The 27,339-nt window shown below is 36.8% G+C and overlaps 1 protein-coding gene across 1 annotated transcript; it reads left to right on the top strand.

Annotated features, from left to right (window-relative positions):
- The first annotated feature begins 6,128 nt into the window (after positions 1–6,128).
- Positions 6,129–8,866, top strand: LOC119767757. The gene is made up of 2 exons (XM_038257184.1): positions 6,129–7,161; positions 8,856–8,866. The coding sequence occupies exons 1-2, from the start codon at positions 6,129–6,131 to the stop codon at positions 8,864–8,866; spliced, it is 1,044 nt and encodes a 347-aa protein (XP_038113112.1).
- Positions 8,867–27,339: the final 18,473 nt, after the last annotated feature.

Genomic DNA, 27,339 nt, shown 5'->3' with positions numbered 1-27,339 from the left:
AAGAGATTTCCGTCTGTTTGTCTGTGATTATTACTGATTTTTTTTAAATGTTTCAAATGCATTTTAAGTGAACTGAAAAAAGTGCTTGAATGTTGACAAAATATTCTCCGTTATATACAAATTTTCATTTCATAAACTTTCAATATATTTTTTTTTTGTTTTTTACTATGGTTTAATTATGAGCAACTTTTAAAGGGTTAGCCTCGATATAAAATTCTCAACATATTTTTTTCGAGGAGATAACGAAATTTTACAAATGATTTATTTTTTAGCATTGAAAATAAGACCATTAGTTCCCTAAGATATTTATATTAGAAAATAAAAAGCTATTTGGATAAGACTAAAAAAAACTATTTTTTTGGGGCAAACAGAGCTCAAATTAATAATGTCTCTTAGGTAATTTTGTTGAATTTTTTTTCAACTTTTTTAAACTTATTATTAATTTTAAAAAAACTGGAATTTTTCAGGTAAAAGGTGTAAGTGTGAGCTCTGTGTAAAGACGGTGTCGAAGTAAAAACCCATCAAACTTGATATTGGCGCATTGGTTGTTTTGAAAAAGCAATCTAGATTTCAGAATGATTACATTGAAATGAATTAATTCTGGATTTTTTTTGAATGGGTTCGTTAAACATATAAAAAAACAATAGTTTATCCAGGTTTTTAAGCGAAGATAGCTTTCGAATGGTGAACGCCCGAAATGTCAAAATCGCACAGTGGTACCAACATTGCGAAAAAAGTGTGCCATGGCATGATCACCGCATTTTTTTTCTAATGTTGGTGCTACTGCGTGATTTTGACATTTCGGACGTTCACCATTCGAACGACATCTTTGCTTAAAAACCTGGATAGAACCTCTCGAAAACAAAAAAAAACTCTAGGATTGAATAATTTTTGATTTTATAATGTATCAAAGCGAGGGTCCTGACACTGTGAATAAATGGTTAGTGTTTTAAATATCAAAATACTTAATTATGTTTATATTAATTGTCGAAATAGCTAAACCAACGATCTAAATATAAAACAATTCTGGAGTTTTTTTTAATGGTCCAATAAACCAAATTTTCAGTTTTTGCTTTCTGGGTGTTTTTTAATACAAGCGCGGTTACAAAAACACACAAAAAGCAAAAACTGGAAATTTTATACTCCAGAATTTCTTTTCATTGCCCATGTCAACAAATAACTGTCAAATCAATACTTACACTACACTGGCTTGAAAAAATATTGGCGATTCTTATTTTCCAAGCTTGCGCTACTCCCTCACAGAGGGCCGCCAAACTCAGAACTACCAACCAAAACAAACTCGACTCCCAACACACTGAAACTAAACGTCATGAAAACATGACCACACACACCAACACACACTCGAAACTTTGTGTACTTGCATCAAAATAAAAGGGAAATGAAACGTCAAACCCGTTCCACCATGTTCGCCATACGAAGCGGCCTTTGAAGCGGCTTGTTGTGTACAGATGTACGTACAGCCCGCGTCAACATTATGAATGCCGTGTTTACTAGTGTGTTGTGGATTTGTGTGTACACACACGCACATCGTCGCACGACGCACGAGTGTTTTTGTTTTTTTCTTCTCTCTCTTGCACAGCCAGCCAGTCAATCGCGCCGCGGCTGCACTTTAGTTTGGCTTTGGCAGTGTGTTTGATTTCGCGAGTTTTCCCTTAATTTCGACCTGAGTTCGGTTTATCCCGCTATCGAGCGATTACGCGTATTCCGCCCCCCATTCAGAAGAAAAGTAGGCGGAAGTGCCCGCGCGGACGCGTTCCGAAAACCTTTCAGGCGGCGGCCTACTAGGTTAGTGGTGTTGCTGTGCTTTATCTCTGTGTCGCCTTGGTTTCGCTGGTTCGGTGTTCTGTGCCGTTGACGATCATCTCGTCGGCTTGATCGTTTGTTCAGCTTAATTAATTCTGTGTTGCTGCGTCTGGCGAACTAATCAGCGCCAATTGCCTGGAGTTGCCGTTCAGGGCTTCGGGGTTTAGTGCGCGGCCAAAAAGCGACAACGGCATGACGTCACTCGTGGTGCGCTGAATTCCACAGGTGTGAAGTCGTGTCCGGACTGTGCTGAATCGTCGACGAGCATTGAATGTGGCCGTTAATGTGTGCCGTGTGTCTCCAGTGGGTAGTGTGTGATGGATTGTTGTAGGTGCAAAGTTGGGCAGTGTTTTGGAATGCATTCGGTGTGGTTCATGTAAGAAAGTGCCTCCCCTATATATCTCTCTGGGTGTCGGTCTATTGTGCAAGTAGTGTGCCTTTTTCCGCGAGAAAGACGGTTTCGTAACCACCGTACAAGTGAATACAGTGCGCTGTGAAGTGTTGTGCCTTGTTTTTTTTTCTGGAACTTCAAGTGCCTTGCCTCCGTTGAGCATCGAGTGTTCGATCATGTCGCTGGGACGCGGCGGTGGCGGTCAAGTACCGTCCGACACGGATGCCAGCGATCTGCTGGAAGCGGTTCTGAAGCAGATGGACGGAATCATTCTCGGTAAGTTCGAATTCATAGACACAAACACGGATTGAGGTCAACAGTGCTGCTGTGTATGGGCGGACGGCGAATAGTTTGTTTAGCGCTGGCAAGCGGTCAAAATAGTGGCTGCGGTGTTGTGTAACTTCGTCTTGGGGTCGATCGATCGATAGCTCGGACTGGCTGACTGGAGACGGTGGTCACCGTCTGGTCAGTCTAACGAGGGGGTTTGATTGTGTTGATTTTTGTTGAATTTCAACCGCGAAGCTTGATGGCTTATCGGCGAATTTGAGTCATGTTTTCTGCTGCTTTTATTTACTTTATCTGCGAAGATAAATGCTTGATATCAGTGCTGATAAAAGCTTGAAGTGTTGTTTAGCAAATTTAGTGGAAATGTTTGACACAGTCATACTGCGATTGACGACAGGGAAGAATAGATGGTGAAGCATTCTAATTGGAATTTCTGAGATCTGCTATTTTTATTCTATTCAAATGATTTTTTTAATAGTCAGGACCCGGTGCCTGCAATCCCCGTTACAGTTTATATGGAATTCCAATAAGAATTTAACAGAAAAATCAGGCTTCGTGCCCAGACTGTTAAAGATAAAAAGCAAGGTTCCATACACGAAAAAAGTTTATGAAATTTAGCAATAGCAAGTAGAATAAAAACATGCAATGCCTACGCTCTATTGAAAAAGAATCAAGGTTCTTCGAACATTTTTTTTGTATTTTTTATTTAGTTCAAACTTTGTGAGCCATTTGGTTCACCCATACAAGTCTCCATACAATTTTGGCAACTGTGCATTTAAAAATAGTACGTAAATTTGAAGGAGTTTTCTGATGAATTTGGTGTCTTCGACAATGTTGTAGGTATTGATTTATATTCAAAAAAAAAAGGTGTAATTGTATGGAGCCATGTATAGGTTGTACCAATGACACAAAATGGCTTCAAATGTCATATGGAATGACCCCACAAAGTTTTAACTAATAAAAGAAATAAAATAAAATACATTTCCGGTTTTGGTGGAGAATTAATCAAGGGCAATTCGAATTGATATTATAGTGATTAAAACTATACAAACCTCGTGGGACACTTCTTATTATAAAACAAATTTAGAAATTTGTATGATTCCCTATAAATTGTGCATTATTTAGAATGAATTGTATAATGTTTATCAATTCATTTGAAATCATATAAAGGCTTGTAATCCCACTTTACATTTTAACTTTAAATTTTAAGGAAAACAATATTTTCATAAATTTATTAAAATTTTGCAAGTTTGTGACACTAGTAAAATATTTGATAATTTCAAAAATAAGGCTTAACAATGGAAGTTTTTTCGATTTTGAGCAGAGATGAAGAACAAAAACGTTGAATTATATTTTGCGAGCCCCATTTCTAAAGCAAATTGCAGAGAGGAGACAACATCAAAAATAAAATTTGCATTGCCTTTGCTGTTTTATGTTGATTTTACATCACGTTTTCTTATGGCATCCATTCAATAAAAAAAAACTTTACTTTTTTAAAATTATAATAAAAAATTACGGCTCTGCTTTCTTGAACTGGAAATTCATTTATTTATTTCCAACATGTCAAAAAAAAAAAACTTTTTGAAATCATATTTGAATCGAGGATTGCGTCTCGTTTCTGAACCTTTTTTTCGAAATTTTTAATTCTAAAAGCTTCAAAAGCCTTTTTTTATACATGCAGAAATAAACGCTGTAAAAAATATTCTAAATACAGTCATCCCTCATATTCGGAACAGTTTACAGATCGGCAAATGTTCAAAAAATCATAGCAAATCGGTTATTGAACTTAATGATTCGCTTTTACCTTCATTTGAAAGCTTTTCATGTGATCTTTCAAATGCTGTATCGAACAACTGCAAATTTTAACTTTTATATCAAGTTTTTGAAGAAAAACTTTGACCCTTGAAATCCACAAATTCGGAACACTTTTTTCTTACGGATGTAAACAAACTTTGGAACTCCCCAGGAGTACATATCTGTAACAAAATAATAACTTCACACACTGCAACTAGTGAAACTCAAGCTTAGCGATGTTTAAAACATTGGCTGATACAGTTTTTTGTGAAAATTACAGTTATATTCAGGTGTTCCACAAATGAGGGAGGCACAATACCATCCCACAATCATGGAACAGGAAATTTGGAGGCAGTGTTTTGCTGCTCTGGATAAAATAGTCTTCGAGTCTAGAATTTATAGAATTGGGTGGGAAATTTTACTTAACACCTTCCTTTGAATTTTGAAGAATGGTAAAAAAATATGTTTTTACCAATTTACGATCTTCAATTAGCATTAGAAAAAAGAACTCTTAAAATTTAGGAAAAAAATGGAAATTTGCAGGGCGTCATGTTTTTTGGATTTTGAATTTCCCGGGAAACGGGAAACATATTTTTAAAATCCCGGGAATTCCCGGGATTCCAGATTTTTTTTGAAACAGTCCAAAAATCTATGTTTTCATTCAATTGGTTAAGCTGTTTAAACTTTGAAGCATAGAATTAGCTCAATAATATTAATTGAGGATAATCTACACTTCAATCTAAACATGGACGACTGGTTTTAAACAGCTGAAAAGAAATTAAATATGTTTTTTTGTGTTCTTTATTGTGCATTGTGCACCTTATCTTTAAGTTACTACCGCGAACTGGGGAAAATCAGTAAGTCGGGTCCAGACTGTTAATCAGCTGTCTTAAATCGTAACATTTATCGTGATTTGCCCTAGATTCCGATGATTGATGAAAAATTATTTAGACGAGAAAGACGCTTTCTACGAGTGTCTTGACAAGACCTATGGAGAGTGCCCAAGACACGACGTGAAGATAGTCATCGGAGACGCAAACGCGCAGGTCGGAAGGGAAGCCTTCTTCCATCCTGTCACCGGCAAGGAGAGCCTTTATCCTCGCACGAATGACAACGGCCTACGTTTGGTCAATTTCGCCGCAGCCAGAGGAATGGCTATCTGTAGCACCTTCTTTGCGCGCATGAACATTCGGAAGCACACCTGGCGACACCCGAATGGCGAATCGTGCACACAAATCGATCACGTTTTGGTGGATGGTCGACACTTCTCGGACGTGATGGACGTCCGATCGTACAGAGGACCGAACATCGACTCTGATCACTTCCTGGTAGCGTGTAAAATCCGAGCTAGGCTGTCGAACGTGCTGACCCCGCGGACTGCGAGGATAGCGCGGTTGAACGTCCAGCGCCTCGCGAGCAGCGACGTTGCTGCAGAGTACAGTCGGAAGCTCGACGAGCGGATCAACGAGGACGCGCCTACGGGTAACCTGGACGAGCAATGGGGAGCCCTCCAGAGCATCGTCAACACAACGGCTACCGAAGTGATCGGCACGACCAGAGGACGCAAACCCAAAGGGTGGTTCGATGCGGAGTGCCAGCGAGTGACGGACGAGAAGAACGAGGCCAGGAAGCGTATGCTCGTTAAGGGTACGCGCCGAAACTGTGAGCGATACAGTGAGTTGCGAAGAGCAGAGAAACGAATCCACCGCCGAAAAGAACGGGAGTACGACGAAACGGTACTTGCCGAAGCGGAAGCACAGTACAACGCGAACGATAAGCGGAGGTTTTACGCGACTGTCAACGGTGTAAGAAGGAAAACCACGCCTTCCCTGTGATGTGCAACGACACGGAAGGCAACCTGTTGACAGACAAGACTGCGGTGGCGGCTAGGTGGAAGGAGCACTTCCAGCAGCTGTTGAACGGTGAGGCACGAGAGGGAATCGTCGAGGACAGGATACACGTTGAGGAAGATGGAAAAGCTGTGGACCCGCCTACGTTGGAGGAAGTAGCTAAGGCTGTTAAAGAGCTCAAGAACGGGAAATCCGCGGGAAAGGACGGACTTCCGGCCGAACTTTTCAAGCACGGGGGTACGCGGATGACCGAGATTCTGCACCAAATCATCCTACGCATTTGGTGCGAAGAACAGCTTCCGACCGACTGGTTAGACGGGCTCGTCACCCCAATCTACAAGAAAGGGCAAAGACTCGATTGTGCCAACTATCGAGGCATCACAATCCTCAACGCAACGTACAAAGTACTCTCCCGCATCCTGTGGAGCAAGCTGAGACCGATGACCGAGACCTTTGTCGGCGAATACCAGTGCGGTTTTCGAGCGGGTCGGTCAACGACGGATCAGATGTTCACTCTGCGACAAATCCTCGACAAGTTCCGGGAGTACAACCTGCAAACACACCATTTGTTCATCGACTTCAAGGCGGCGTACGATTCGGTCAAAAGAAACGAACTTTGGAAGATTATGGTAGAACACGGCTTTCCGGCGAAGCTTATAAGACTGATTCGTGCAACGCTCGACGGAGCAAAATCAAGCGTGCGAATAGCCAACGAGACATCTGAAGCTTTCGTTACGTTGGATGGATTGAAGCAGGGCGATGCTCTCTCGAACTTACTGTTCATCATAGCGTTGGAGGGTGCTGCGCGAAGGGCAGGCGTGCAAAGAAACGGAACACTCATCACTAAATCGCACATGCTGCTTGGATACGCTGACGACATCGACATCATTGGTATCGACCGTCGTTCAGTGGAGGAGGCGTTCGCCCCTTTCAAGCGGGAAGCTGCGAAGATCGGACTGACCATCAACACTGCCAAGACCAAGTATCTGGTCGCTGGCAGAGCGCGTGGCAGTGCAGGTGATGGTGTTTCGGAGGTGGAAATAGATGGAGAAAGATATGAGGTGGTGGATGAAATTGTAGCTGCGAGCTGCGAAGTGAAACGGCGGATTAGTGCTGCAAACAGGGCCTTCTACGGTCTTCGTAGCCAGCTAAGGTCCCGCAGCCTAAGGACGCCTACGAAAATCACGCTGTACAGGACCTTGATACTCCCTGTAGCTCTTTACGGTCACGAGTCGTGGACGCTAAAGGAGGCTGACCACACGGAGAAAAAAGAGTTCCTAAAATCATGAACAAGCGTTCATGAAAATGGGAACCACGAACAAAGTGTTCAAATTTCATGGTACGTTTTTCAAAATCGTACCATGAGATTTGAACACTTTGTTCGAGGTTCCCATTTTCATGAACGCTTGTTCACGATTTTGGGAACTCTTTTTTCTCCGTGCAGAGAGCACTTGGGGTCTTCGAGCGGAGAATCCTGCGTTCTATCTTCGGCGGCAAGCAAGTAGGAGACCGGTGGCGCAGGCGCATGAACTTCGAGCTGTACCAAGACTACAAACATGCTGATATCGTAAAAGTCATCAAGCACGACAGGCTAAAGTGGGCTGGACATGTAGCCAGAATGTCGGACGAGCGGGCGGCTAAAACGATATTCAGCAGCGAACCTGGACGGGGTCGTCGGCTTCGTGGAAGGCCTCGTACACGTTGGCTGTGTGCAGTCGACGAAGATGCAAGAGCGGCCAACATTGTGGGCGACTGGAGACGAGCGGCCCAAGATCGAGCATCCTGGAAATCTTCGATTAGTTCAGCGTTGGGTCGATAGACCTGTTGCTGATAAAGTAAGTAAGTATGATATTTTTTTAATTTTAAATAATAATTTAATAATATATTTTAAATTTGAAAGATAATTTAAAATCATAAATATTTTCCTAATAAACCAAATTAATGCTAATATATGCCGAATGCAAATGTTAATGCTTTAAATCCTTATTGATTTAGTATTAAACTAGTCATCTATTTCCACAATCAAATCTGAATTCTCGGGACAAATTATAAAAAACCCGGAATTCACCGGTTTTGGAAAAATCCCGGGAATTTTGTCCCGCGAATTTAAAGTTTCATTTAGGTCTTTAATGAACAGATACAATTAATACCATGTTTGGTATACCTGTAAAATTTTCATTTTATTAACGTCTTAAAGAATTGTTCAATTTCTTTCTTGAATGTTTGGTACAATTTTTTTTCCAGCGTTTTACTACCAAATCAGTTCAAAAATAAATCTTATAAATGCAAACCATATTACCAATTATAACTACACAGAAAAACATGATGATTCATCTACGTTGTTTGCCAAAACTGCCTGAGAAAATTAAATTAAATTCCCTTGTTAAATTGATGTCTGGATAACAAACCTGAGAACATATTTTGATCCGTCCGGCAGTTAATTGGTTTTGCTGATCTCATTTTAAATTCGACAGAATATTTCCTGATTATTAAATTATCTTAATTAAAATCATCTTGAAATTGCCCATTTCCACCCACCCCCTAACAAATCCCATCCTGTAATGGTTACGGTCATGAAAATCTTATGCCATCCCCTCCCACCGGCCCAATGTTTCCATTTCCCGGCGCCAAAATAAAGGCGCAACAATTCCGGCTACCGGCTTCTAAACGAAAAACCGGCCCATTTCCCTCCCCCTCCCCTTGCCTCCCAGACGCCGCATGAAGAAGGGGGAAAAAATGTCAACAACAGAGAAACGGACCCGTCAGCGGCAGGCAGCATCACGCAGACAGCACCCCCGAACATAATAACAACAAAAGCACGTCGGGAAATTCTCTCATTTTCCAACTTCTCTCCACTCTCATGTTATCAGTCACGAAGCACCGAAAAGCGGGCTCATGCGCGAGAGCTTTTCGCGAATTTCCCGAACTGTGTTCAGTAGTCGTCATCGCAAGCAATCATCATTATTAGCACCGGAAAAGAAGTGGTCCCATGGCGGCATATATTAGAAAATCATTGGAGCTTTTGCCTTATTCTTCCTCCTCCGGGCGATGGCTTTCTAGCTCTCTTCAAAAGGCAGGCTTTTAAGGAATTTTAATAGCGATAATCATTCTGGGAAAATGTGCACCATTTAGTGCTGTTTTGGGAGCACGTGTTCGGAATACTGATGAGGCGGGATTCGTTTTCCCGCGTGTTCTGCTTCCAAGTAATCTTCTCTTCTGAAGATTTGCGATTATGGGGATGTGTTCACTTGTTCTCACTATTTGTATGCAAATATAGGGATGTTATGAGTTTTCATGGTTGAATGGTTTTTAACGAGAAAATGGTTATCAATTTGAGTGTGTATTCAAGTCTTACATAATTTCATTGTTATCTCTTTAAGTCAATCATATGAAGTTTGTATTATATTTTAATATTTCCAGATACCAAATATTAGAATTATTCTCAGTTGAGAATATAGTTTTTGAGAATACAGAATAATATTAATATGCCGGGCAGGTGTATTAACAACATAAAGGTTTGTTACTTTAAACATTCAACGATAAAAGGCATGCCAGAGAACCATTTCGGATCTTGCTCTAAAATTAAAATAGTCGACATTTTGAAATGAAAATAAAATAGTCCCCTTGGAACTAGTTGCCCAAGCATGTTAATTTCTGTCAAGAAAGGCCGCGATCCCTGTTTTTCATAACTAATTGTGTGTAGTGAAATAAGCAACCTGAAATAAAATTTAAGAAATCAAGTCTTTGCTATGAATTATGTTATGTCCTTAAAGAGTGCTTCAAATTAAAAAGGAAAATTTGAAATACCTTCCAAAGATATCGATTAGAATTAAGACGTTTTTTTTATTTTTTCCTTTAATGGTTTGATATTTCTAGAATTAGAACATAATTATATTTTTGACGAAAATCAACCTTCATCAAAAAATATTTTAAAGCTACATTATTGAATCAATCAGAGAGCATTCTTTTTCTCTGGAATTCAAAGGATTTCCCTGAAATAGAATTTTAAAGCAAGGACTTTGTTTTTAATTTTGATTCTAATCTTGCAAGAGAAAGTGTTTGTATTCAAATCAAACATTTTAAACTACTATTTATACTTACATGAATGATTTTGATGATAAAGTACGCTTTTCGGAAAATGATTTTTTTCGTTTTCATTTATTTGTCAAGCGTTATTTGGTTCGTTTTCTCTTAAAATTAAAACTTAAAGAAATTTGTTTTTTTTTTTTTTTCAAAAATTCCATATTAAAGAGTTTTATTTCGATTTTAAAATTTTTGTCAGCTTTTTTTGTAATTTTACTGTAAAAAATGGTTGAATTGTGAAACAATTTTGAATTTCAAAGTTCAAAATAGTTATTTAAGTGATTTCATTGAATTCAATATTTCGGTTTGGAAAATATTGTTTAAGCTCACATAACCATCTTTAAATCACTATTATTCACTATCACAGCAGTTGCCCCGACCCCTCTTCGATTTGCGTGAAACTTTGTCCTAAGGGGTTACTTTTGTCCCTGATCACGAATCCGAGGTCTGTTTTGTGATATCTCGTGACGGAGGGGCGGTACGACCCCTTCCATTTTTGAACATGCCAAAAAAGAGATGTTTTTCAACATCTGAAACGGTGATGAGATAGAAATTTGGTGTCAAAGGGACTTTTATGTAAAATTAGACGCCCGATTTCATGGCGTACTCAGAATTCCGAAAAAACGTATTTTTCATCGAAAAAAACACTAAAAATGTTTTCAAAATTCATGTATGCCCATTCTTCAAAAAAAAAAGAGACTGGAGCTGAGAAAATTCCCTACATTTTGTTTTTAAACAAAAAAACAGGATAAAAGGATTTTTTCATTGTTGCCCAATTCGTTCTTGTTTTTTGATCACCGATATCTCGGGAATTCATGGTTCGATTTTTTTAATTCATGGAAAATATAGTTTTATTATATTTTCTTCTTTTTCCATATTTGTTCAAACTTTTGAAATCCAGCCCAACATTTGACAATTTCAAAACTGCGTGTAGCTCTTTAAAAAAAATATTCTACATGCTAAAATTTCCAAATATTTTTTTATTTTATTATCAATGGACTCTCCTGTTCTCGTTATCAAATAGAAAAAAAATCCAAGCAATCTTTTGAAGGGATTGAAAAATGTATTGATAACTGGAGCAATATCGAGAAGATCGACAGCCAGAGAGTTCACGTAGCAGAAAATTTCTTTTAGGTTTCATTTTTTCAAGTTTAAAATTGGATTAGTAGTTCTCAAGATATTTTAATGAAGTCACAAATTTATATTATATTTTTTTTTAGATTTTCACCTTTTTTGCCTTCCTTACCTTACTGAGGAAAGGCTATAAAATTGCTCGAAAAATGAACTTTTTAATTAGACCTCCTAGACCTACCGTCATTTTTACATATCGACTCAGAATCACCAGCTGAGCAAATGTCTGTGTGTTTGGCTGTATGTAGACATGTGTACCGAATCAATGTCACTGGAACAACTCGTCACTGAATGAGCCGATTTTGACCGAATTGGCCTCATTCGATTCGTTTTGGGGTCCCATAAGCCCCTATTGAAATTTATAAGATTTCGTAAAGTACATCAAAAGTTATGCTTAAAAAACTGCTGCATATAAATTTCACAATTCGCAAAAAGGGTGGTTTTTGCATGAAAACCTGTCATATTATATATTTTGCCTTCCTCACTGAGGTAAGGCTATAATCCTGCTCTAAAAATGAACTTCGTATAAAAACGTCGTAGACCCACCTTCATGTATACATATCGACTCAGAATCGAAAACTGAACAAATGTCTGTGTGTATGTGTGTGTGTATGTGTGTGTGTATGTGTGTGTGTATGTATGTATGTGACCAACAAACTAGCTCATGTTTCTCGGCACTGGCTGAACCGATTTGACCCGAACTTGATGCATTCGACTTGGTTTAGGGTACCATAGATCGAGTTTTATACAGATTGAAGTTTCGATAAGTAGTTCAAAAGTTATGTATAAAAATGTGTTTTCACACATATTTGGATCTCACTTAACTGTATGTAAACTATGTCCGGGTCCATCATCCGACCCATCGTTGGTTAGGTTATCAAAAGACCATTCCAACGAGTCTAAAACATTGAAGATCTGGCAACCCTGTCTCGAGATATGGCCCCTTAAGTGATATTGATGTACTTTTTTTAAGCCGGATCTCACTTAAATGTATGTAAACTATGTCCGGATCCACTATCCGACCTATTGTTGGTTAGGTTATCAAAAGACCTTTCCAACGAGTGCAAAACATCGAAGATCTGGCAACCCTGTCTCGAGACATGGCCACTTAAGTGATAGCGATGTACTTTTTGGAAGCCGGATATAAAAAATAGATGAAACTTGTGTACAGCCATTGTTGTGAGGAAGGCTCCAACCACATAGGTGGATTAAGTTAGTTTTTAGAATGGTTCTGATATGACCTTTCTTATGGATTAAGAGTTTTCAAGATCTGACTTACCTATCAAAACTTACAAGCAGTTTAAAAAAATGGTCTGAATTTACATAACCTCAAATGGTCGGGTCTGATCGCCACGAAGAGAGAGGCATATGCCATTTTCCTCAAAGGCGGTGTCTGTATGATCTTGACAAAAAGTCTGTAGGTAGTCTGTTTTTTTACTCATCACTCATAAATGAGAGGAAGGCACCAACCACCTAAAGGTGGATTAAGTAACGTTTTGCCTTCCTCACGTTACTGAGGAAGGCTATAAAATCACTCGAAAAATGAACTTCTCAATTAGACCTCCTACACCCACCTTCATGTATACCTATCGACTCAGAATCAAATTCTGAGTAAATGTCTGTGTGTGTGTTGGGATGTTGATCAAAAAATTGTCACTCGACTATCTCGACATTGGCTAAACCGATTTTGTCCGTTTTGGCGTCATTCGATCTGCCTTGAGGCCTCATAAGTCGCTATTAAAAATTATGTAGTTTAGTTAAGTACTTCAAAAGTTATGCTAAAAAAAACGATTTTTGCAAAAGACCGGAAGATTGTAAAAAGGGTGGTTTTTGTAAGAAAACCTGTCATGCTATACATTTTCAGAAAAGTATTTAAAAGACGTCCAAGACATTGAAGATCTGACAACCCTATCAAAAGTTATAAGCACTTAAGTGTTATTTACGCACTTTTTGGATATTGGATAGCACCTTTTAAATGTGAGGAAGGCGCCAACAAAAAAAAAGGGTGGATTAAGTCAGGTTTTTTTTAAATCATAGCTTGGTCAAGGATTTTTTTGCACTTTCTGGAGTTTTATGAAAATATGTTATTTGTTTTAGGCTTGAATTCAAAAAAATATTTTTTATTTTTTTAATTTACGATGTGAAAATGATCCCGAAAATTACAGGCTGCTGACGAAAATTTTGATTTTTGGGTCTATACACGGTGAAAAAAGAGATTCCAAAATCTTGAACAAGCGTTCATGAAAATGGGAACCTCGAACAAAGTGTTCAAATCCCATGGTACGATTTTGAAAAACGTACCATGAAATTTAAATTTGAGCCACGAACAAGGTTCCCATTTTCATGAACGCTTGTTCAAGATTTTAGGAACTCTTTTTTCTCCGTGTATGACCCATAAGGCTTAAAAGGATTAAAAAAATATTTTTTTTTCAAATTAATTTTAAGCAACTTTAAAATTCAACAAACATACTTTTCCGTGTATTATTATTTTTTAGTGCAGTCCTTATCCATTGCTAAAATTTTGCCGAATTTATCAAACCGATCAAAAAATTCCTTCAAGTTCCGTTGTATGGAAAAGTTTGAGCGAAAATAATAAAAAAAGTATTTTTTGAGCACTTGGCGTATTTATTTGTGTATGTGCGACTTGTGTTGAAAAAATCATCATTTTGTTACTTTTTGCAAAATTAATATTTTTAACAAAACAACAGTTTTTTACATCAAGTCTTTTTTTATTTTTTCTTCAAAGGTTGGGGGAAAATTGAATACACTCAACTTACTGGTTTTGTAAGGTTGGCAAGTTGGTAATAATCTGAATAAAAAGGAAATCATTTAAAATGAGTTAAATTTATGTCGTTGCAAATAATTATTAAAACTCATCACTTGGACCAGAAGGACAAAAAACTTCAAGAGATATCTGCATGCTTAGAACATGAGATTTATATATATAAAAGAATAGAATGACTAGAAAAACTAACCTTGGTCTCATCAATAAACTTCCCCACACACCGGCAAGCAACTGGTGCCCATTTTCCATGAAAAACCTACCCTAACACAAACTCCTTTCCCAAGCGAATCGGAAAAAGCCGGCATTCTCCATCATCCACATAAACATCATCGCCATCATCACCACAATCATCGCTCAGCTCTTCGGCACCATCTCTTCGGCTTTTCTCTGGCAACACTGCCTTGGAAGTGGAAACCCCTTAACGCAGCCTCTCTCTTTCGGTGGCCTGGCATTCCGTGATTACACGTCGGTCGCGTGAGTCGCTTTCGCAACATTCGTTTGCTGGAAAATCACAGTGGAAAAGCTCGGTGGAAAAGCTCTGAGGAGGTTCGTGAGGGGTGGGTGACACGATTTGTGTACAGAATTCTCGAAAAGAGTTCTCTTCCCCGCGAAGTCGCGGGTAAAGTTGGCGCGAATGTTTTGAATGATTCGTTAGGCGCGTGTGTGTGTGTGTGTGGCGGCGTCAAAGTGGCCGGAACCGGATGCCGGAAACGCCGTCCAACGGGGAGTGAGGAGTTGCTGAGTGCGTCGTCGCGGCTCATCTCGCTGGCACATCACTTAAGGGGTGGAGGAGTAAATTTTTCATAAATTTTGTATTGTGCTTGTGCGTGAGTGCTGTGGCGGAAAAAGGTTCTTTCAGAAGATGAAAAACCACTGGAATGTGATTGTGGCTGTGGCTGGGTGGAAAAAAAGAAGAAAAAATGCGAAATATGAAGATAGCTACATCACGAAAAAAAAGGATAAGCTGCTGCTGCAGTCAGTCGGAATGAGCATTTGAGAAGGAAGAAGTTTTTTACGTTTCCGCGTGAGCTTTTGCTGAGTTTTGTGATGAGATGAGCGTGTGGTGGTGGAAAGGGAAGGGAATTTCCTTAAGTTGGTTGCGAGCTAGTTAATTCTTATTTTCAAAAGGGAAAATAGCGCACGAGCCTTTGTATTTGTGGCGTGTTGTATGCAAACTTTTGAGGGTGGAGAACGAAGTTGTGTTGCGTGATATGGAAAATTCAATTTGGTTTTATTGCTGGAAGGATCAGTTTCTGACTGTATTTTGTGGTAAACTTGTTGTTGTAAGATCGAAGTTTTAACAAGCTTTCGTTACTTAGTTATTTTTTTCTATCATCAAAATATAGCTTTTATTACTAGTTTTATGAAACTTAGGAAAGAAAAAAATACATATATTTTCTAAAAAGTTTCCAATCGCTGCAATATTGAAAAAAAAAATCAAATTATTCGCTGTACAGCATTGCCATGGCGTTCTAGATTGCGAGATTCCTACTCGAAACTAAGTGTCCGAAGGCTTGATTGTTGAGGCAATTGCAAACCTCTGTTTACACCTTAGTTTCCATTCACTCCAGGATTCGAACTGACGATAATTGGATTGTTAGTCCAACTGCCTACCAGCGACTCCACCGAGGCAGGACCCAAGGAGACGACTCCTACACCTGAATTGAGCTAACGACCTAACGGGGCCAACATTTACTTCCCTGTTCGACGGAAGGCGTGATCAGACAAATCTCGTCTCGAAAATTGCCACCGGGACCTTCTGGGATCGAACCCAGGCCGACTGGGTGAGAGGCAACCACGCTTACCCCTACACCACGAGTCCTGGGAATCGCTGCAATACTTATGTTATTATTATTGTAATTATTTGTTTGTGGCTTTTCAATAATCTAAGAATATTTCACCAATTTTTCAATAAAGACCATTGGAAATTAGCAAAAAAAACATCGCTTTTCAAAGCAGTTTATGTTAGAAGAAAATGTATCTTTCTGCTTCTTTTACTGTTAACCATCTCAAAAAGGCCATTACAAATTTCATTTCAAGATTTTGCCACACTCTCCTCCCCTCCTTGCCCATCAGATTTCAGAAAAAATTGACTTTTTTTTTCGTTAATATTGGAATACATGTTTAATCGTATAACTCTTATTTATGCATTTTAAATCTTTTTACAAATGTTGTACCACAGATTGTTAAAAAACCAAAAAATCATGTATGAAATTGGAAATTTAGTTTTTTTGCTCCTTCCCTCTCTCGTCGACAAAAGCGGATGGACAAAATAAAATAATTAGTTCTAATAAAATTTCAATATCTTTCAAAATGATGATTTTAGTGTCTTAAAATAGGACCTTATTTTTGGAAAGTCGATAGATGTTTCGTCAAATAATCATTTTCAAATAACGAATTATTTAAAAAAAAATCGATTCCAATATCAATAAATTTAAAAAAAATGCTATATATTTTCAAAGGTTGAAAATCTATGCTAGGTGAACATCATGACACTTCTCGATCACGGAAATCGACGTTTTAGTCAACATTTTTAATCTTTTAAAAATATATTTTAGTTTTATTATTTATCATTTGTTTTCAGATATTCGATTTATAATTAATTGTTGCATTTAATGCAAATTGTTGTATTCAATGCAAATTTGATTCTTTTAGACATGCATCAACAATTTGAATGTGCTGCAAGCAAAAATATTAATAAATATATTTCAGAATTCAAAGTACTGCCCTATATTTTGGAAGGGTAACACTTCTTGATTGTTGATATTTTTAAATCAGTTAAAATATATAATAAAAAAGTAACGACATTTTTTTTTATTAAAACTCGTTTGTTGGTTTCAAAATATCTTTGATTAAAAGAGAGAAAAATCCTTCAAAAAAACTTTTTTTTTAATTGCTTTCTGCAACATTGTAAAAATTTATATCTTTGTGATATCTATGAAGTTGCCCAAAATACGTTTATCAGAGAGGGACTTTCAGATTTAGAGTTTGAAATGGGCATTATTTCACCAAAAAATGTTCTCAATCGAAAACGCTGCATTCTATCAAGATTTGATAAAAATCTTTTAGATCGCAAAATTTTGACGTTCCTTCTTTATTTTTTTTTCAGGGGCAAATGATACATAAAATTTAAATTCACGTTGAAAAAACCTTGAACAATCAGTTGTAAATAGTGCGTTCAATTTCCCGCGGATACAAATTTCCCGGGAAACGGGAAATTTTCATCCAATTTTCTTGGAAATCCCGGGAAAAATGTTAATATTTTGCAACAAGTCACACTGGTTTCAGCTCTTGAACAAAACGACAAAGTTTCTTACTTTTGACTTCTCTTTATTGTTTCTCAATGTTTTTCAACATTTGGAGAAAGTTTTAAAATATTTTTGCATTTTTGGGCATTGCACAATCAGTTTTGCATTTTTTTCTATTTAATTATGTAAAATCAATTTTTGCACCAGTGCTCCATAATTCTTTTGATTCAAACCTGTTTGAAATATTTAACGATACCATCTCATCTGATCATGCTAAATAAAAGCGTAAAAAAACCTCAATGGCGGTAAGAGGGTAATATTTTTTTACTGAAATAACATCAATCATTCTTTAAAAAGCTTACCTAAATTGTAATAGTTTTTTTTTCATTGAGCAAGATCTGTTTCCAGTTGATTCAGAATCTAATATTATCAGAAATAAAACGTGATACCAAAACTTCTGAACATCTGACTAATTCTTTATGAACTAAACATCAAATTTAATTGAAAAAATCATGTTGAGTCTCTCCAATTATAATTATTTTCCAAGCATTTTAAAAAATGGTTCCAAAAAGTTTTCAAAATGTATATTTCCGATTGAATTTTGGGATTCCCGGGAAATTTACAAATTTCTCGCGAAACGGGAAATATATTTTTTCGGAAAATCCCGGGATTTTTTTCCCTGGGACGGGAAATTAGACACTCTAGTTGTAAACTATGTAAGATAATTTAATAACGAATAATTCTGCATATTTTTTTTATCAAATAGAGCACTTTAAAGCTTTTCACGAATTTTGATTTTTGGGACTGCTGATTCACGTCTAACTTCACGTCTCAAATAGGAATTTTTTCAAGTATTTATTGATATTTTGCAAATCAGTGACAGAGGTAATACTGTTATGCTGTAAAAAGCAAAAAAGATACTTTTTGCTTTTATTTAATTGGGCTTTAATTTTAATAAGAAATATTCAACACGATTTTTTTACATAAAAAATGTATGGGCTATGTTTTATGTTCAACATTAAAAACGGAAAATGGAATAAATTTAATTACCAAAGCCTTAGTTTTGTACTATGCATTTTTGGCATTTTATTCATTATTAAGTACACCCAGAACTGGGCATCGGCATACGAGAGAATAAAGAGCACGATTCGGTAGTAAAATGGTACTGTGTGCGGACTGAGAGGATAAATCCCGAAATTACCGAGAGTACTGGGCCACCGCGGTTCGGTGACAAAGTGGCGGTCATGTGTCCATATAAGCCACTCAATAGGATGAACAGTTCCAATGAACGAATGAATACGCGAGAGGACTATACTCTCGCAAAATAGAACTTTCCTCACGTTTCTTTTCTTGAGGACTATCCTCTCGTTCTTTTACTTTGGGTGTAGTAATTCTGTCAGGAAATAAATTTTATTTCTTTGAAAAATATTCAAAGCTTTTAATATTTTTATTCTAAATGCACTTTACATTGTTTTTAGCTGATTGCACTTATAACTTAAAAATATTTAAATTTTCTGAGAAAATATTTGTTGCCTCCTGATTTTTGGACCGTTTTTGACAAGGGATACACAAACTTTGAAAAAAAAAAATGTTTGTAATATTTATTTCATAAATATTTTGATATTATTCATTTTTTGTTGTACAATACCGCAAAACAAAAATTTCTGCAAGAAAAAAATATAATTTGAATCTCATGATTGAAACCGACTGTACTGCCGAATAATTCATTTTGCATCGCAATGTATCGTTATGCTATTAAAATGTTCTTCTTTCTTGCCCAAAGTTTTCACTTTAAGAAATTAAAAAATGAGGTCTTTCAGTCCGAACAGATGTTTCATGTTACAATTCAAATTACTCTGAAAACGAAAGCATAAATCACTGGAACACATTTTCTTCGGCATTCTCAAGTTCTTCTAACATTCATTTCATCAAATCTTCAAAGAACATGCATTAAAAGTAGCCTTACTGCCCCTCATTTACGCTCCCCTCAACTGCCCCAGCTGTAAATCGAATTGAAACACAACATTTTCGCCCTCCCACCCCCGTAAAACTCTCGCAACACAACTCGGTAAAAGCTCCAACATCAATTAGAAAGAAAGGAAGAAGCTTCTGTGTCGATTTGCCAACATTTCTCCTTGCCACCCACTTCTAAAGTGGGTATCGCAGTGTAACGTCCCTCTAGTCCTTGTGGGGGGCTGGTGGGTGGATTTGATCGAGAAAAAAAGAAGCAAGATGAAATGCCAAAGTGAAAAATGTGCTGCCTGCGAAACCGTTGATGGGCCAAGTGAAAGGAATTTTTCCGGTGTAGAGAGAGAGAGAGAGAGGGCCATTAGGCAAATCGCAGGGCGAATTTCAGTTCAGTGGAAGAGTGCATTTTTTCGTCGTCCTCGGAACGAGAGTGGTAGTGGGGGAACGAAGGAAGAATTTGCGAGGAAAAACGTGTTGATTTCGGGGAAAAGCATCGCTGAACGTGAAATCCAACGCTTCGGAACGTGAAATTTTATCCTTACGGGGGTTGTAGTAAATGGTGGTGAAATGTTGACGACTGGTAGCACTGCTTCACCAGTTGCGTTTCGACATAGTTTTTTTTCTGACAGCTCTCTGTTTTTGCCTTCCTCACCTCACTGAGGCAAGGCTATAAAATCACCCGAAAAATGAACTTCTTGAATACGACTCCTAGATATACCTTCACGTATACCTATCGACTCAGAATCAAATTCTGAACAAATGTCTGTGGGGATGTGTGTAGACATGATTTTTTTCCACACGATTATCTCAGAACTGGCTGTACCGATTTTGGCCGGATCCGCCTTATTCTGTTCGTTTTGGGGTCCCCTAAGACCCTATTAAATTTTATTCTGTTTAGTGAAGTACTTTTAAAGTTATGCCAAGAAAAAGTTTTTTTGTAGCTACAAAAAAGGGTGATTTTTGCATAACCTCAAAGGCCGGGTCTTTTTGCTTTTTTGACTTTTTGACCACGCGGGGGATTGGCAGCCACACCGCCTTGCATGCGTATCACCCGGTTGCCGATGTTTAAGCAGTGTCTGCGTCTCTTCTGGAAAAAATCTGTATTAATTATGTTGCTGCATCATTTTGTATCGACAAAGATTTACACGAACTTTTTACTGAAATATATAACTCATGAGACTTTTCACCTTTATTTTGAAGAGTTGGTAAAAAATAGAATTGAAAATTGCTGTTCAAGTAAAATCAATAATTTAAAAAAACCAAATAAAAAAAAATAAAATTAATTTGTAAATACCACCTAAAATACAACATGAATGCGAGGAAGGCACCAAACACCTTAAGGTGGATTAAGTAACGTTTTTTTCTGGAAGTCCGCTAAGGGGTTGTAATTGAGACAAAGTGTGAGCTTTTGGGTAAATCAACCGGAACGTCGTCGTTGGTTGGTGACGTTTTGTGGTTTCGCAGCAAAGAAAATAAAAAAAGAGTGATCCACTTGTCATCTGTTGGAAAAGGGACCGGGAAGTCACTCGACGTTCCGTACGAGTGAATTTGAACCGTTGCAGCAGCCGATCATTACGGAAAACTTTTAAGGAACCGGTGGTATCTATTTCCCTTGACATGAGTTCCGTACTGGGTGTGTATGATGAATGCACCGAATAGGTGGTGACGGTGAAAGTTTTTCCATTCAAAAGTTATCCCTTGAAACGCTCACGCGTGAGACACGTGGGGAATTCATAATTTTGTTAAGTGACCAGGAAAAACCACCACAAATGACCATGCGACTCCATCAAATTTAAGAAAATTGAGCAAAAATCCCCATGAAATCGCAATCAATAAAAATCACCAATCAAGCTTATTGTTCTATCAAAGTGGCTCCCCCCTTTAAAAGTCCACGTTCGGTAATAAGCACGTGCGTGCTGTTAAATTAATGAAATTTTGTTTAACGACCCCGCATAAATTGGTCATTCTGCACGACGACGTGAGTATCGTGAATAGCAGGTGGAAAAAAAATCGTTAAAGAGAGGTGATTTTTGGGTTTGAAAAAAAAAAAATGCAAGAGGAGAGCATTTTTCACGTATGAAGGAGTATTTGCTCTGGCAAACTTAGTTCGGAAAGATTTTGTTATTTTTAATATAATTTATTTTATGAAAAATTTAGACAGCATTATCTGAACTAACCTGCAAAATTGTAACATATCTGAGATCAGGCTTTAAAAAAGTGTATTATTCATTATTAAGTTCTCCTTACTTTTGATAGGGTTGACTCACAATAATATGGTCAAAATTGGATCAGTTAGTTCCGAGATAATCTTGTGCAATTATATTTTGATCAACATCCCCGTTTCCCAACACATAGACATTTGCTCATAACTTATCTCTGAATTTATGTGTATACGTGAAGGTCTAATGTTCGTTTAAAAATCATGGCAATATCGACAATATCGACCAAAAAAAAAATATTTTTTATGAGGAATGAAGTTGGAAAATTACACTTACTTTTGACTTCATTTTTAATATAACTTTATTTCGAAGTTTATGTTTCCCCCTTCATTTTTGGGTGGAAAAATCGGAGGATTTTGCTTTCACGGGAATAGACGTGCATAATGCATTTAAAAATGTTCTTTTTGTGTATTGATTTTTATTTTCAGCATAATTGAATAAAAAAAACTTGTGAAACAGTTTTGCCACAACAAGTTTTTTTTCCGACAAAAAAATATTTATTCTCATTTTCTCATTAAAAACTCATGATTGTTAGATATCTGTGCTCGTGTACAATGCATTACTTACAACACTTTTTTCATGGGAGTGTTTAAATCTTGATTTGTAATCTTAATTTGATAACATTAAGAGTTTTCATCAAGCAATGAGACTAGGCTTATTGATTTTCTGGTTTAAAAAATACAAATTTCACGGGGACCTTATTTTCATAACACAAAATTTCACGTAAATTTCGCTGAGCATGAAAAATGTCAACATAACTCTTAAAATCTTATGATTTAATTACAGAAACTACTTTGTTTGCTTCATTATACAGCAATTCCATTTGAAAACAGCCTAAACCGAAAAAAAGTCCCCGATCGGGCTCAAAATTTGTCTGGGGGTTCCTTGGCTAAAATAATTAAACCCGTGTTTTTTTTTTGTTTTTCCATTAGGGTGACCTACATCGTGCTATGGTGGTTCAAAAAATGGCAATTTATGTCATTTTTCGCATAAACCACTTTTTTCAAAAAATCATATCTCCGCGCCATTTCATCCGATTTAAGCTGTCTTAGACGCAAAAGAAAGGTGATTAGTTTGGCTATTTGGGAAAAATATTTGTAAGTTCCAAAAATCTAGCTTAACTATTAAAAAAGTCGTATGAAAACTTAAAATGGCGTTTTGACCGTGTCTGGACCAAAGAGCCTATGTCTGAAAATATTTTTATTGGATTCCACGGAAAATTTCACATAACATGTTAAAAAAATTAGCGATGTCGAACCGTACGTTTCCGGGATATGATTTTTTGAAAATAAAAACTGCGTTTTTCGACGCGCCACGTGCAAAAACAGGAAAATGATGAAAACGGGAAAAAATAGACTTTTTTCACTAAAACTGCGATAACTTAAAAATTTCAGCAATGACCTATACATGTCTAGGTATCAAAATTTTCGTAATTAAAAGGCGCAACTTTTGGTTCCCAGACATGTATAGGTCATCGCTGAAATTTTTTAGTTACCACAGTTTTAGTGAAAAAAGTTGATATTTTGCTGATTTCGTCATTTTCCTTTTTTGCGCGTGGCGTGTCGGAAAACTCATTTTTTATTTTCAAAAAATCATATCCCGGAAACGTACGGTTCGACATCGCCAATTTTTTGAAATGATATGTGAAATTTTCCGAGGTATCCGATAAAAATATTTTCAGACATAGGCTCTTTGGTCCAGACACGGTCAAAACGCCATTTTAAGTTTTCATACGACTTTTTCAATAGTAAAGCTAGATTTTTGGAACCTACTAATATTTTTTTCCAAATAGCCAAACTTATCACCCTTTTTTTTGCGTTTAAGACAGCTAAATTCGGATAAAATGGCGCGGAGATATGATTTTTTGAAAAAAGTGGTTTTGCGAAAAATTACGAAAATTGCCATTTTCGAACCACCCTAGCACGATGTAGGTCACCTTAATGGCCAAACAAAAAAAACGGGTCTAATTATTTTAGCCAAGGAACCCCCAGACAAATTTTGAGCCCGATCGGAGAACTTTTTTCGGTTTAGGCTCTTTTCAAATACTACTAGAAAATGCTTGGATCTCTTTCTTTCTTTCTTTTAAAATTAAAAAAAAATCTTCTAAAATTAAAGGCAAAGCAATCCACTTTAAAGACCTTCGGGTCTCTTGTGGTCTCTGTTGCAAGTTTCTGCTCATTTCTAGGCGTCCGAAGGTTAATCACCGCGCCACGAGGCCCTTTTTAAAATTATACCCTTCAAATAAAAAAAAAGTAGTCATATTATTAATAATGAGAATGAAAGTATCACTAAATTATGTTAGTTTTCTAAGAAACCTATTTCTAAGTTCAGTAAGTTTCCAGAGAAAAACTGACAAACTTTTATTGTTTCTCTAAATCGCAATTAATTTCTCAACATTCTTTACATCTCTTCTCTTATGGAATACAATTTCTTTTTTTATATTCTCATTGATTGCTCCTACGGTCAATGATACATTGACTCAAGGAAGAGACTGTTTCTACTCTCTGTGTTACTTTTACATGAATCTTTTCTTTAAATTGATTTCTAATAATAAATCAATTCTACTTAAAATAAACTCGGTGCAATCATTCATAAATTTATTCGTTTAAATTTGAAAAAAAAAACTTTTCGTTTCAGAAAAACTGGAATTAAATGATTGATGTTATCTTTCTTGTGGCAGCTTGATGATTCCGGGAATATGTTTATTATGTTGAGTTATTTTTGTTGACATGATTCAAGTATTTGCGGTTTTCATTTCTCATTTAATTTACTTAAAATGTATGTTATGAATCAAATAATTATGATGTTGTTATTTCAAAGAATTGATTTTAAAAAAATTGTTAATTTCACGAGATTTCGAAGAAAACTTCAAATTTTTCGAATTATACGCTGTCCGCGAAATTGTGAAAATTCACTAACCCTAAATAAGACCTTTGAAAGGTTTAGGCAGGAATCAAATTCAAAAATAAATAGTTTTGATGAAAAAACGATGTTTTTTCATCAAATTTTACGGGAAGCTTTTGTTTATAAAAAAAATCATCAAATTGGTGATGTTGAAATCTCGTTATTGAACTCAACCTTATACTTGCAAGGCTATGTCGCTCGGTTGGATCCAAGGTTGGAAAAAATTGTGTGTGTGTCTTCAATAAATTTTCCACAAATATTTTTTTTTTGCAGAAATGTATCGAATGATTCGCAATAACTCGTGATGTTTATTAGCAAACCCCTTATGTCTATATATCAAATTTTTTGCATTGTCTGCTCTACCACTTTGTAGAACATTGTCACACTCTAAAAAATAACCCTGCAAAGTTAGAAAAAAAACACGAAATTTTAAAATGAAAAATTTTGTTCTAAATAAAAAAAATTACACTTCTGGGTCAATGTAGATTCGAAAAGTACATTAAATTTCCCATAAAATGACATGTTCCAAGAAATTTTACAGTCAAGTAATGGAAAATGGGAAAATTTTTAAAACTTTTTAGTGTTTTTTCAATGAAAAATACGTTTTTTTGGAATTCTGAGTACGCCATCAAATCGGGCTTCTAATTTTACATAAAAGTCCCTTTGACACCAAATTTCTATCTCATCAAAGTTTCAGGCTGCAAATTATTGAAAAACACCTCTTTTTTCACATGTTCAAAAATGGAAGGAGTCGTACCGCCCCTCCGTCACGAGATATCAAAAAAACAGACCTCGGAATCGTGATCAGGGACAAAAGTCACCCCTTAGGACAACGTTTCACGCAAATCGAAGAGGGGTCGGGGCAACTGCTGTGTGAGTTGGCGGAGAATTACCCATATGACATTGGACGATTTGTCAAGCCTAACTCAAAATTAAAATTACTGTTTTTTGCTCGTGTTTCGACCAAACCTTATGAAATTTTACAGCACAAGCAGTTCGGAATGTCTACTTTCAGATGCTTTTTTAAAAACTTAGCTACCTTTTATCGTTTCAAAGTTATTGACATTTTCGTCAAAAATACGATTTTGACCGACACTCACTATTTTGACAATATCTCCAAAATATTGATCGGACCAACTTCATATTTTGAGCACTTAATCTTGAGATAAATTCTTAATACTATCCCAAATTTCAGCCAAATTCATTCACAACAAAAAAAAAAGTTGCAGTGGTTTCAACGTCCGCAGTTTTTTTGGTTGATTTTTCGTTAGTCTCAAATATTATGTATTAAAATTCAGTTTTTTTTTGTAAACGCACTCAAAACTAAGAAAACAAAGCAAATTAAAAGTATCAATACAAACAAAAGTAAATTAAGACATATTGCAATTGACTGCAAAATATCATGTAATTAATTTAATTTAAATTGATAAATATCATGCATCACAAAAAACTAACTATTCCCAAACCAAATAAAATAACTTGCGGATGCTGGCACATTTCAAACAATCGCACACAAAATTCACAAAAACATACACATCACCTCTCTCTCTCACTCAAAACCACTACACAGGCAAAAAGCACATGCACACTATAATATGAGCGAGAGGCTGCACATTCCTGTTTCTTATGCATCCCTGAATATTATGCACATTTTTCCATGACGTGCGGTCGCTCGGCTCGGTGCTGCAGGAGAGCAAAGTTTCATTTTGCATGATGCTGGTTTTGAATCCTCTATCATGTTGCTGTATCGCCTGAATGACGATGGCATCGAACACTCACATACAAGTGAACAAAAAAAAAAAAAAGTTCAACAGTTTGTTGAGGATCATGCTGGTAGTATTATCCTAGTATACGAGGTAGTAGTAGCTAAGGGAATGTAGTCAAATTACACTTGAGCGTGCACGTCAAAATCAGCGAAGGGAAATTGTTCAAATTTGTTATCCTGAACTCCCGAGGCTCAGGGCAGGAAGAGTTGGTTGGAGTTGAGCAATGAACGTCATATTTCGTTATGCTGGTTTTGGATACATGTGAATTTATATTGCATTTTTGGTTGGAATTTGTTGGGAATGAAATTTTGATCAAATTTACTGGTTTCTACGAAACTGTGTCAAAAAAATATTCGTCTCATTTCTCTCTCTCAACTATTGATCAACATTCAATCAACGTTAATGCTATCGAAATCCAACAAAATGTCTCCAAATCAATTGAACCATTCTGTTAATCAAATTCCAAACGACCAGAATATAAAACGCACAAATTCGATCCTTATTGAGTCCCATCAAAATCGAAAGTGAAAATCGAACGGATAGTCACGCACTCGGTTCGAAGCGAAGGTTCGTCCTTGTTATCATTTCATCCTGATCCTTACGAAAAAGAAAAAAAAAGAAAGCAACAGACAAATCGAATCCTCCTCGGCCGGGGCTAACGATGTCCATTTGCAGCCCCGACGACATCTCGTCTTACAGAGTGTTTGGCAAACGCGTTGTCAGGATTTTTTCTGGCTGTGCACATTTTTTATTTCACTGTTGAGGACATGGCTGAAAACGTGCTTTTTGCTGGTTTTTCCAGTTGAAAAATGAATGCGTTGCATATGTATCGTCAGGTTGGTAGACCTCCTCCTGGAAAAGACCTCAGACAAATGCGGTGCAATTTTTTTTGCTCCCGATTTTCGTCACTCGAAACTTTCACAGAAGGGCCCATTTTCCAACTGTTTTTCTTTCATTATGTTTCCCGAAAAAATGGATGTTGGGGCTTATTGTGGGATTTTTTTCTTTTTGCATCATTTAAAAATGTTGGTTGTAGTGGGCAGCATTTATTTTGTTAGCTAAAGGGGTTTTCAGTAAATGTTAAGAAAAAA

This window comes from Culex quinquefasciatus, chromosome 2 (assembly GCF_015732765.1).
Source record: "Culex quinquefasciatus strain JHB chromosome 2, VPISU_Cqui_1.0_pri_paternal, whole genome shotgun sequence".
Classification (NCBI taxonomy): domain Eukaryota; kingdom Metazoa; phylum Arthropoda; class Insecta; order Diptera; family Culicidae; genus Culex; species Culex quinquefasciatus.
The sequence above is the reverse complement of the archived record's forward strand: the minus strand, read 5'-3'. Positions and strand labels throughout refer to the sequence as shown.

Coding starts and splice junctions, on each gene's coding strand:
- LOC119767757 (XM_038257184.1), top strand. CDS start 6,129: ATGTGCAACGACACGGAAGGCAACCTGTTGACAGACAAGACTGCGGTG.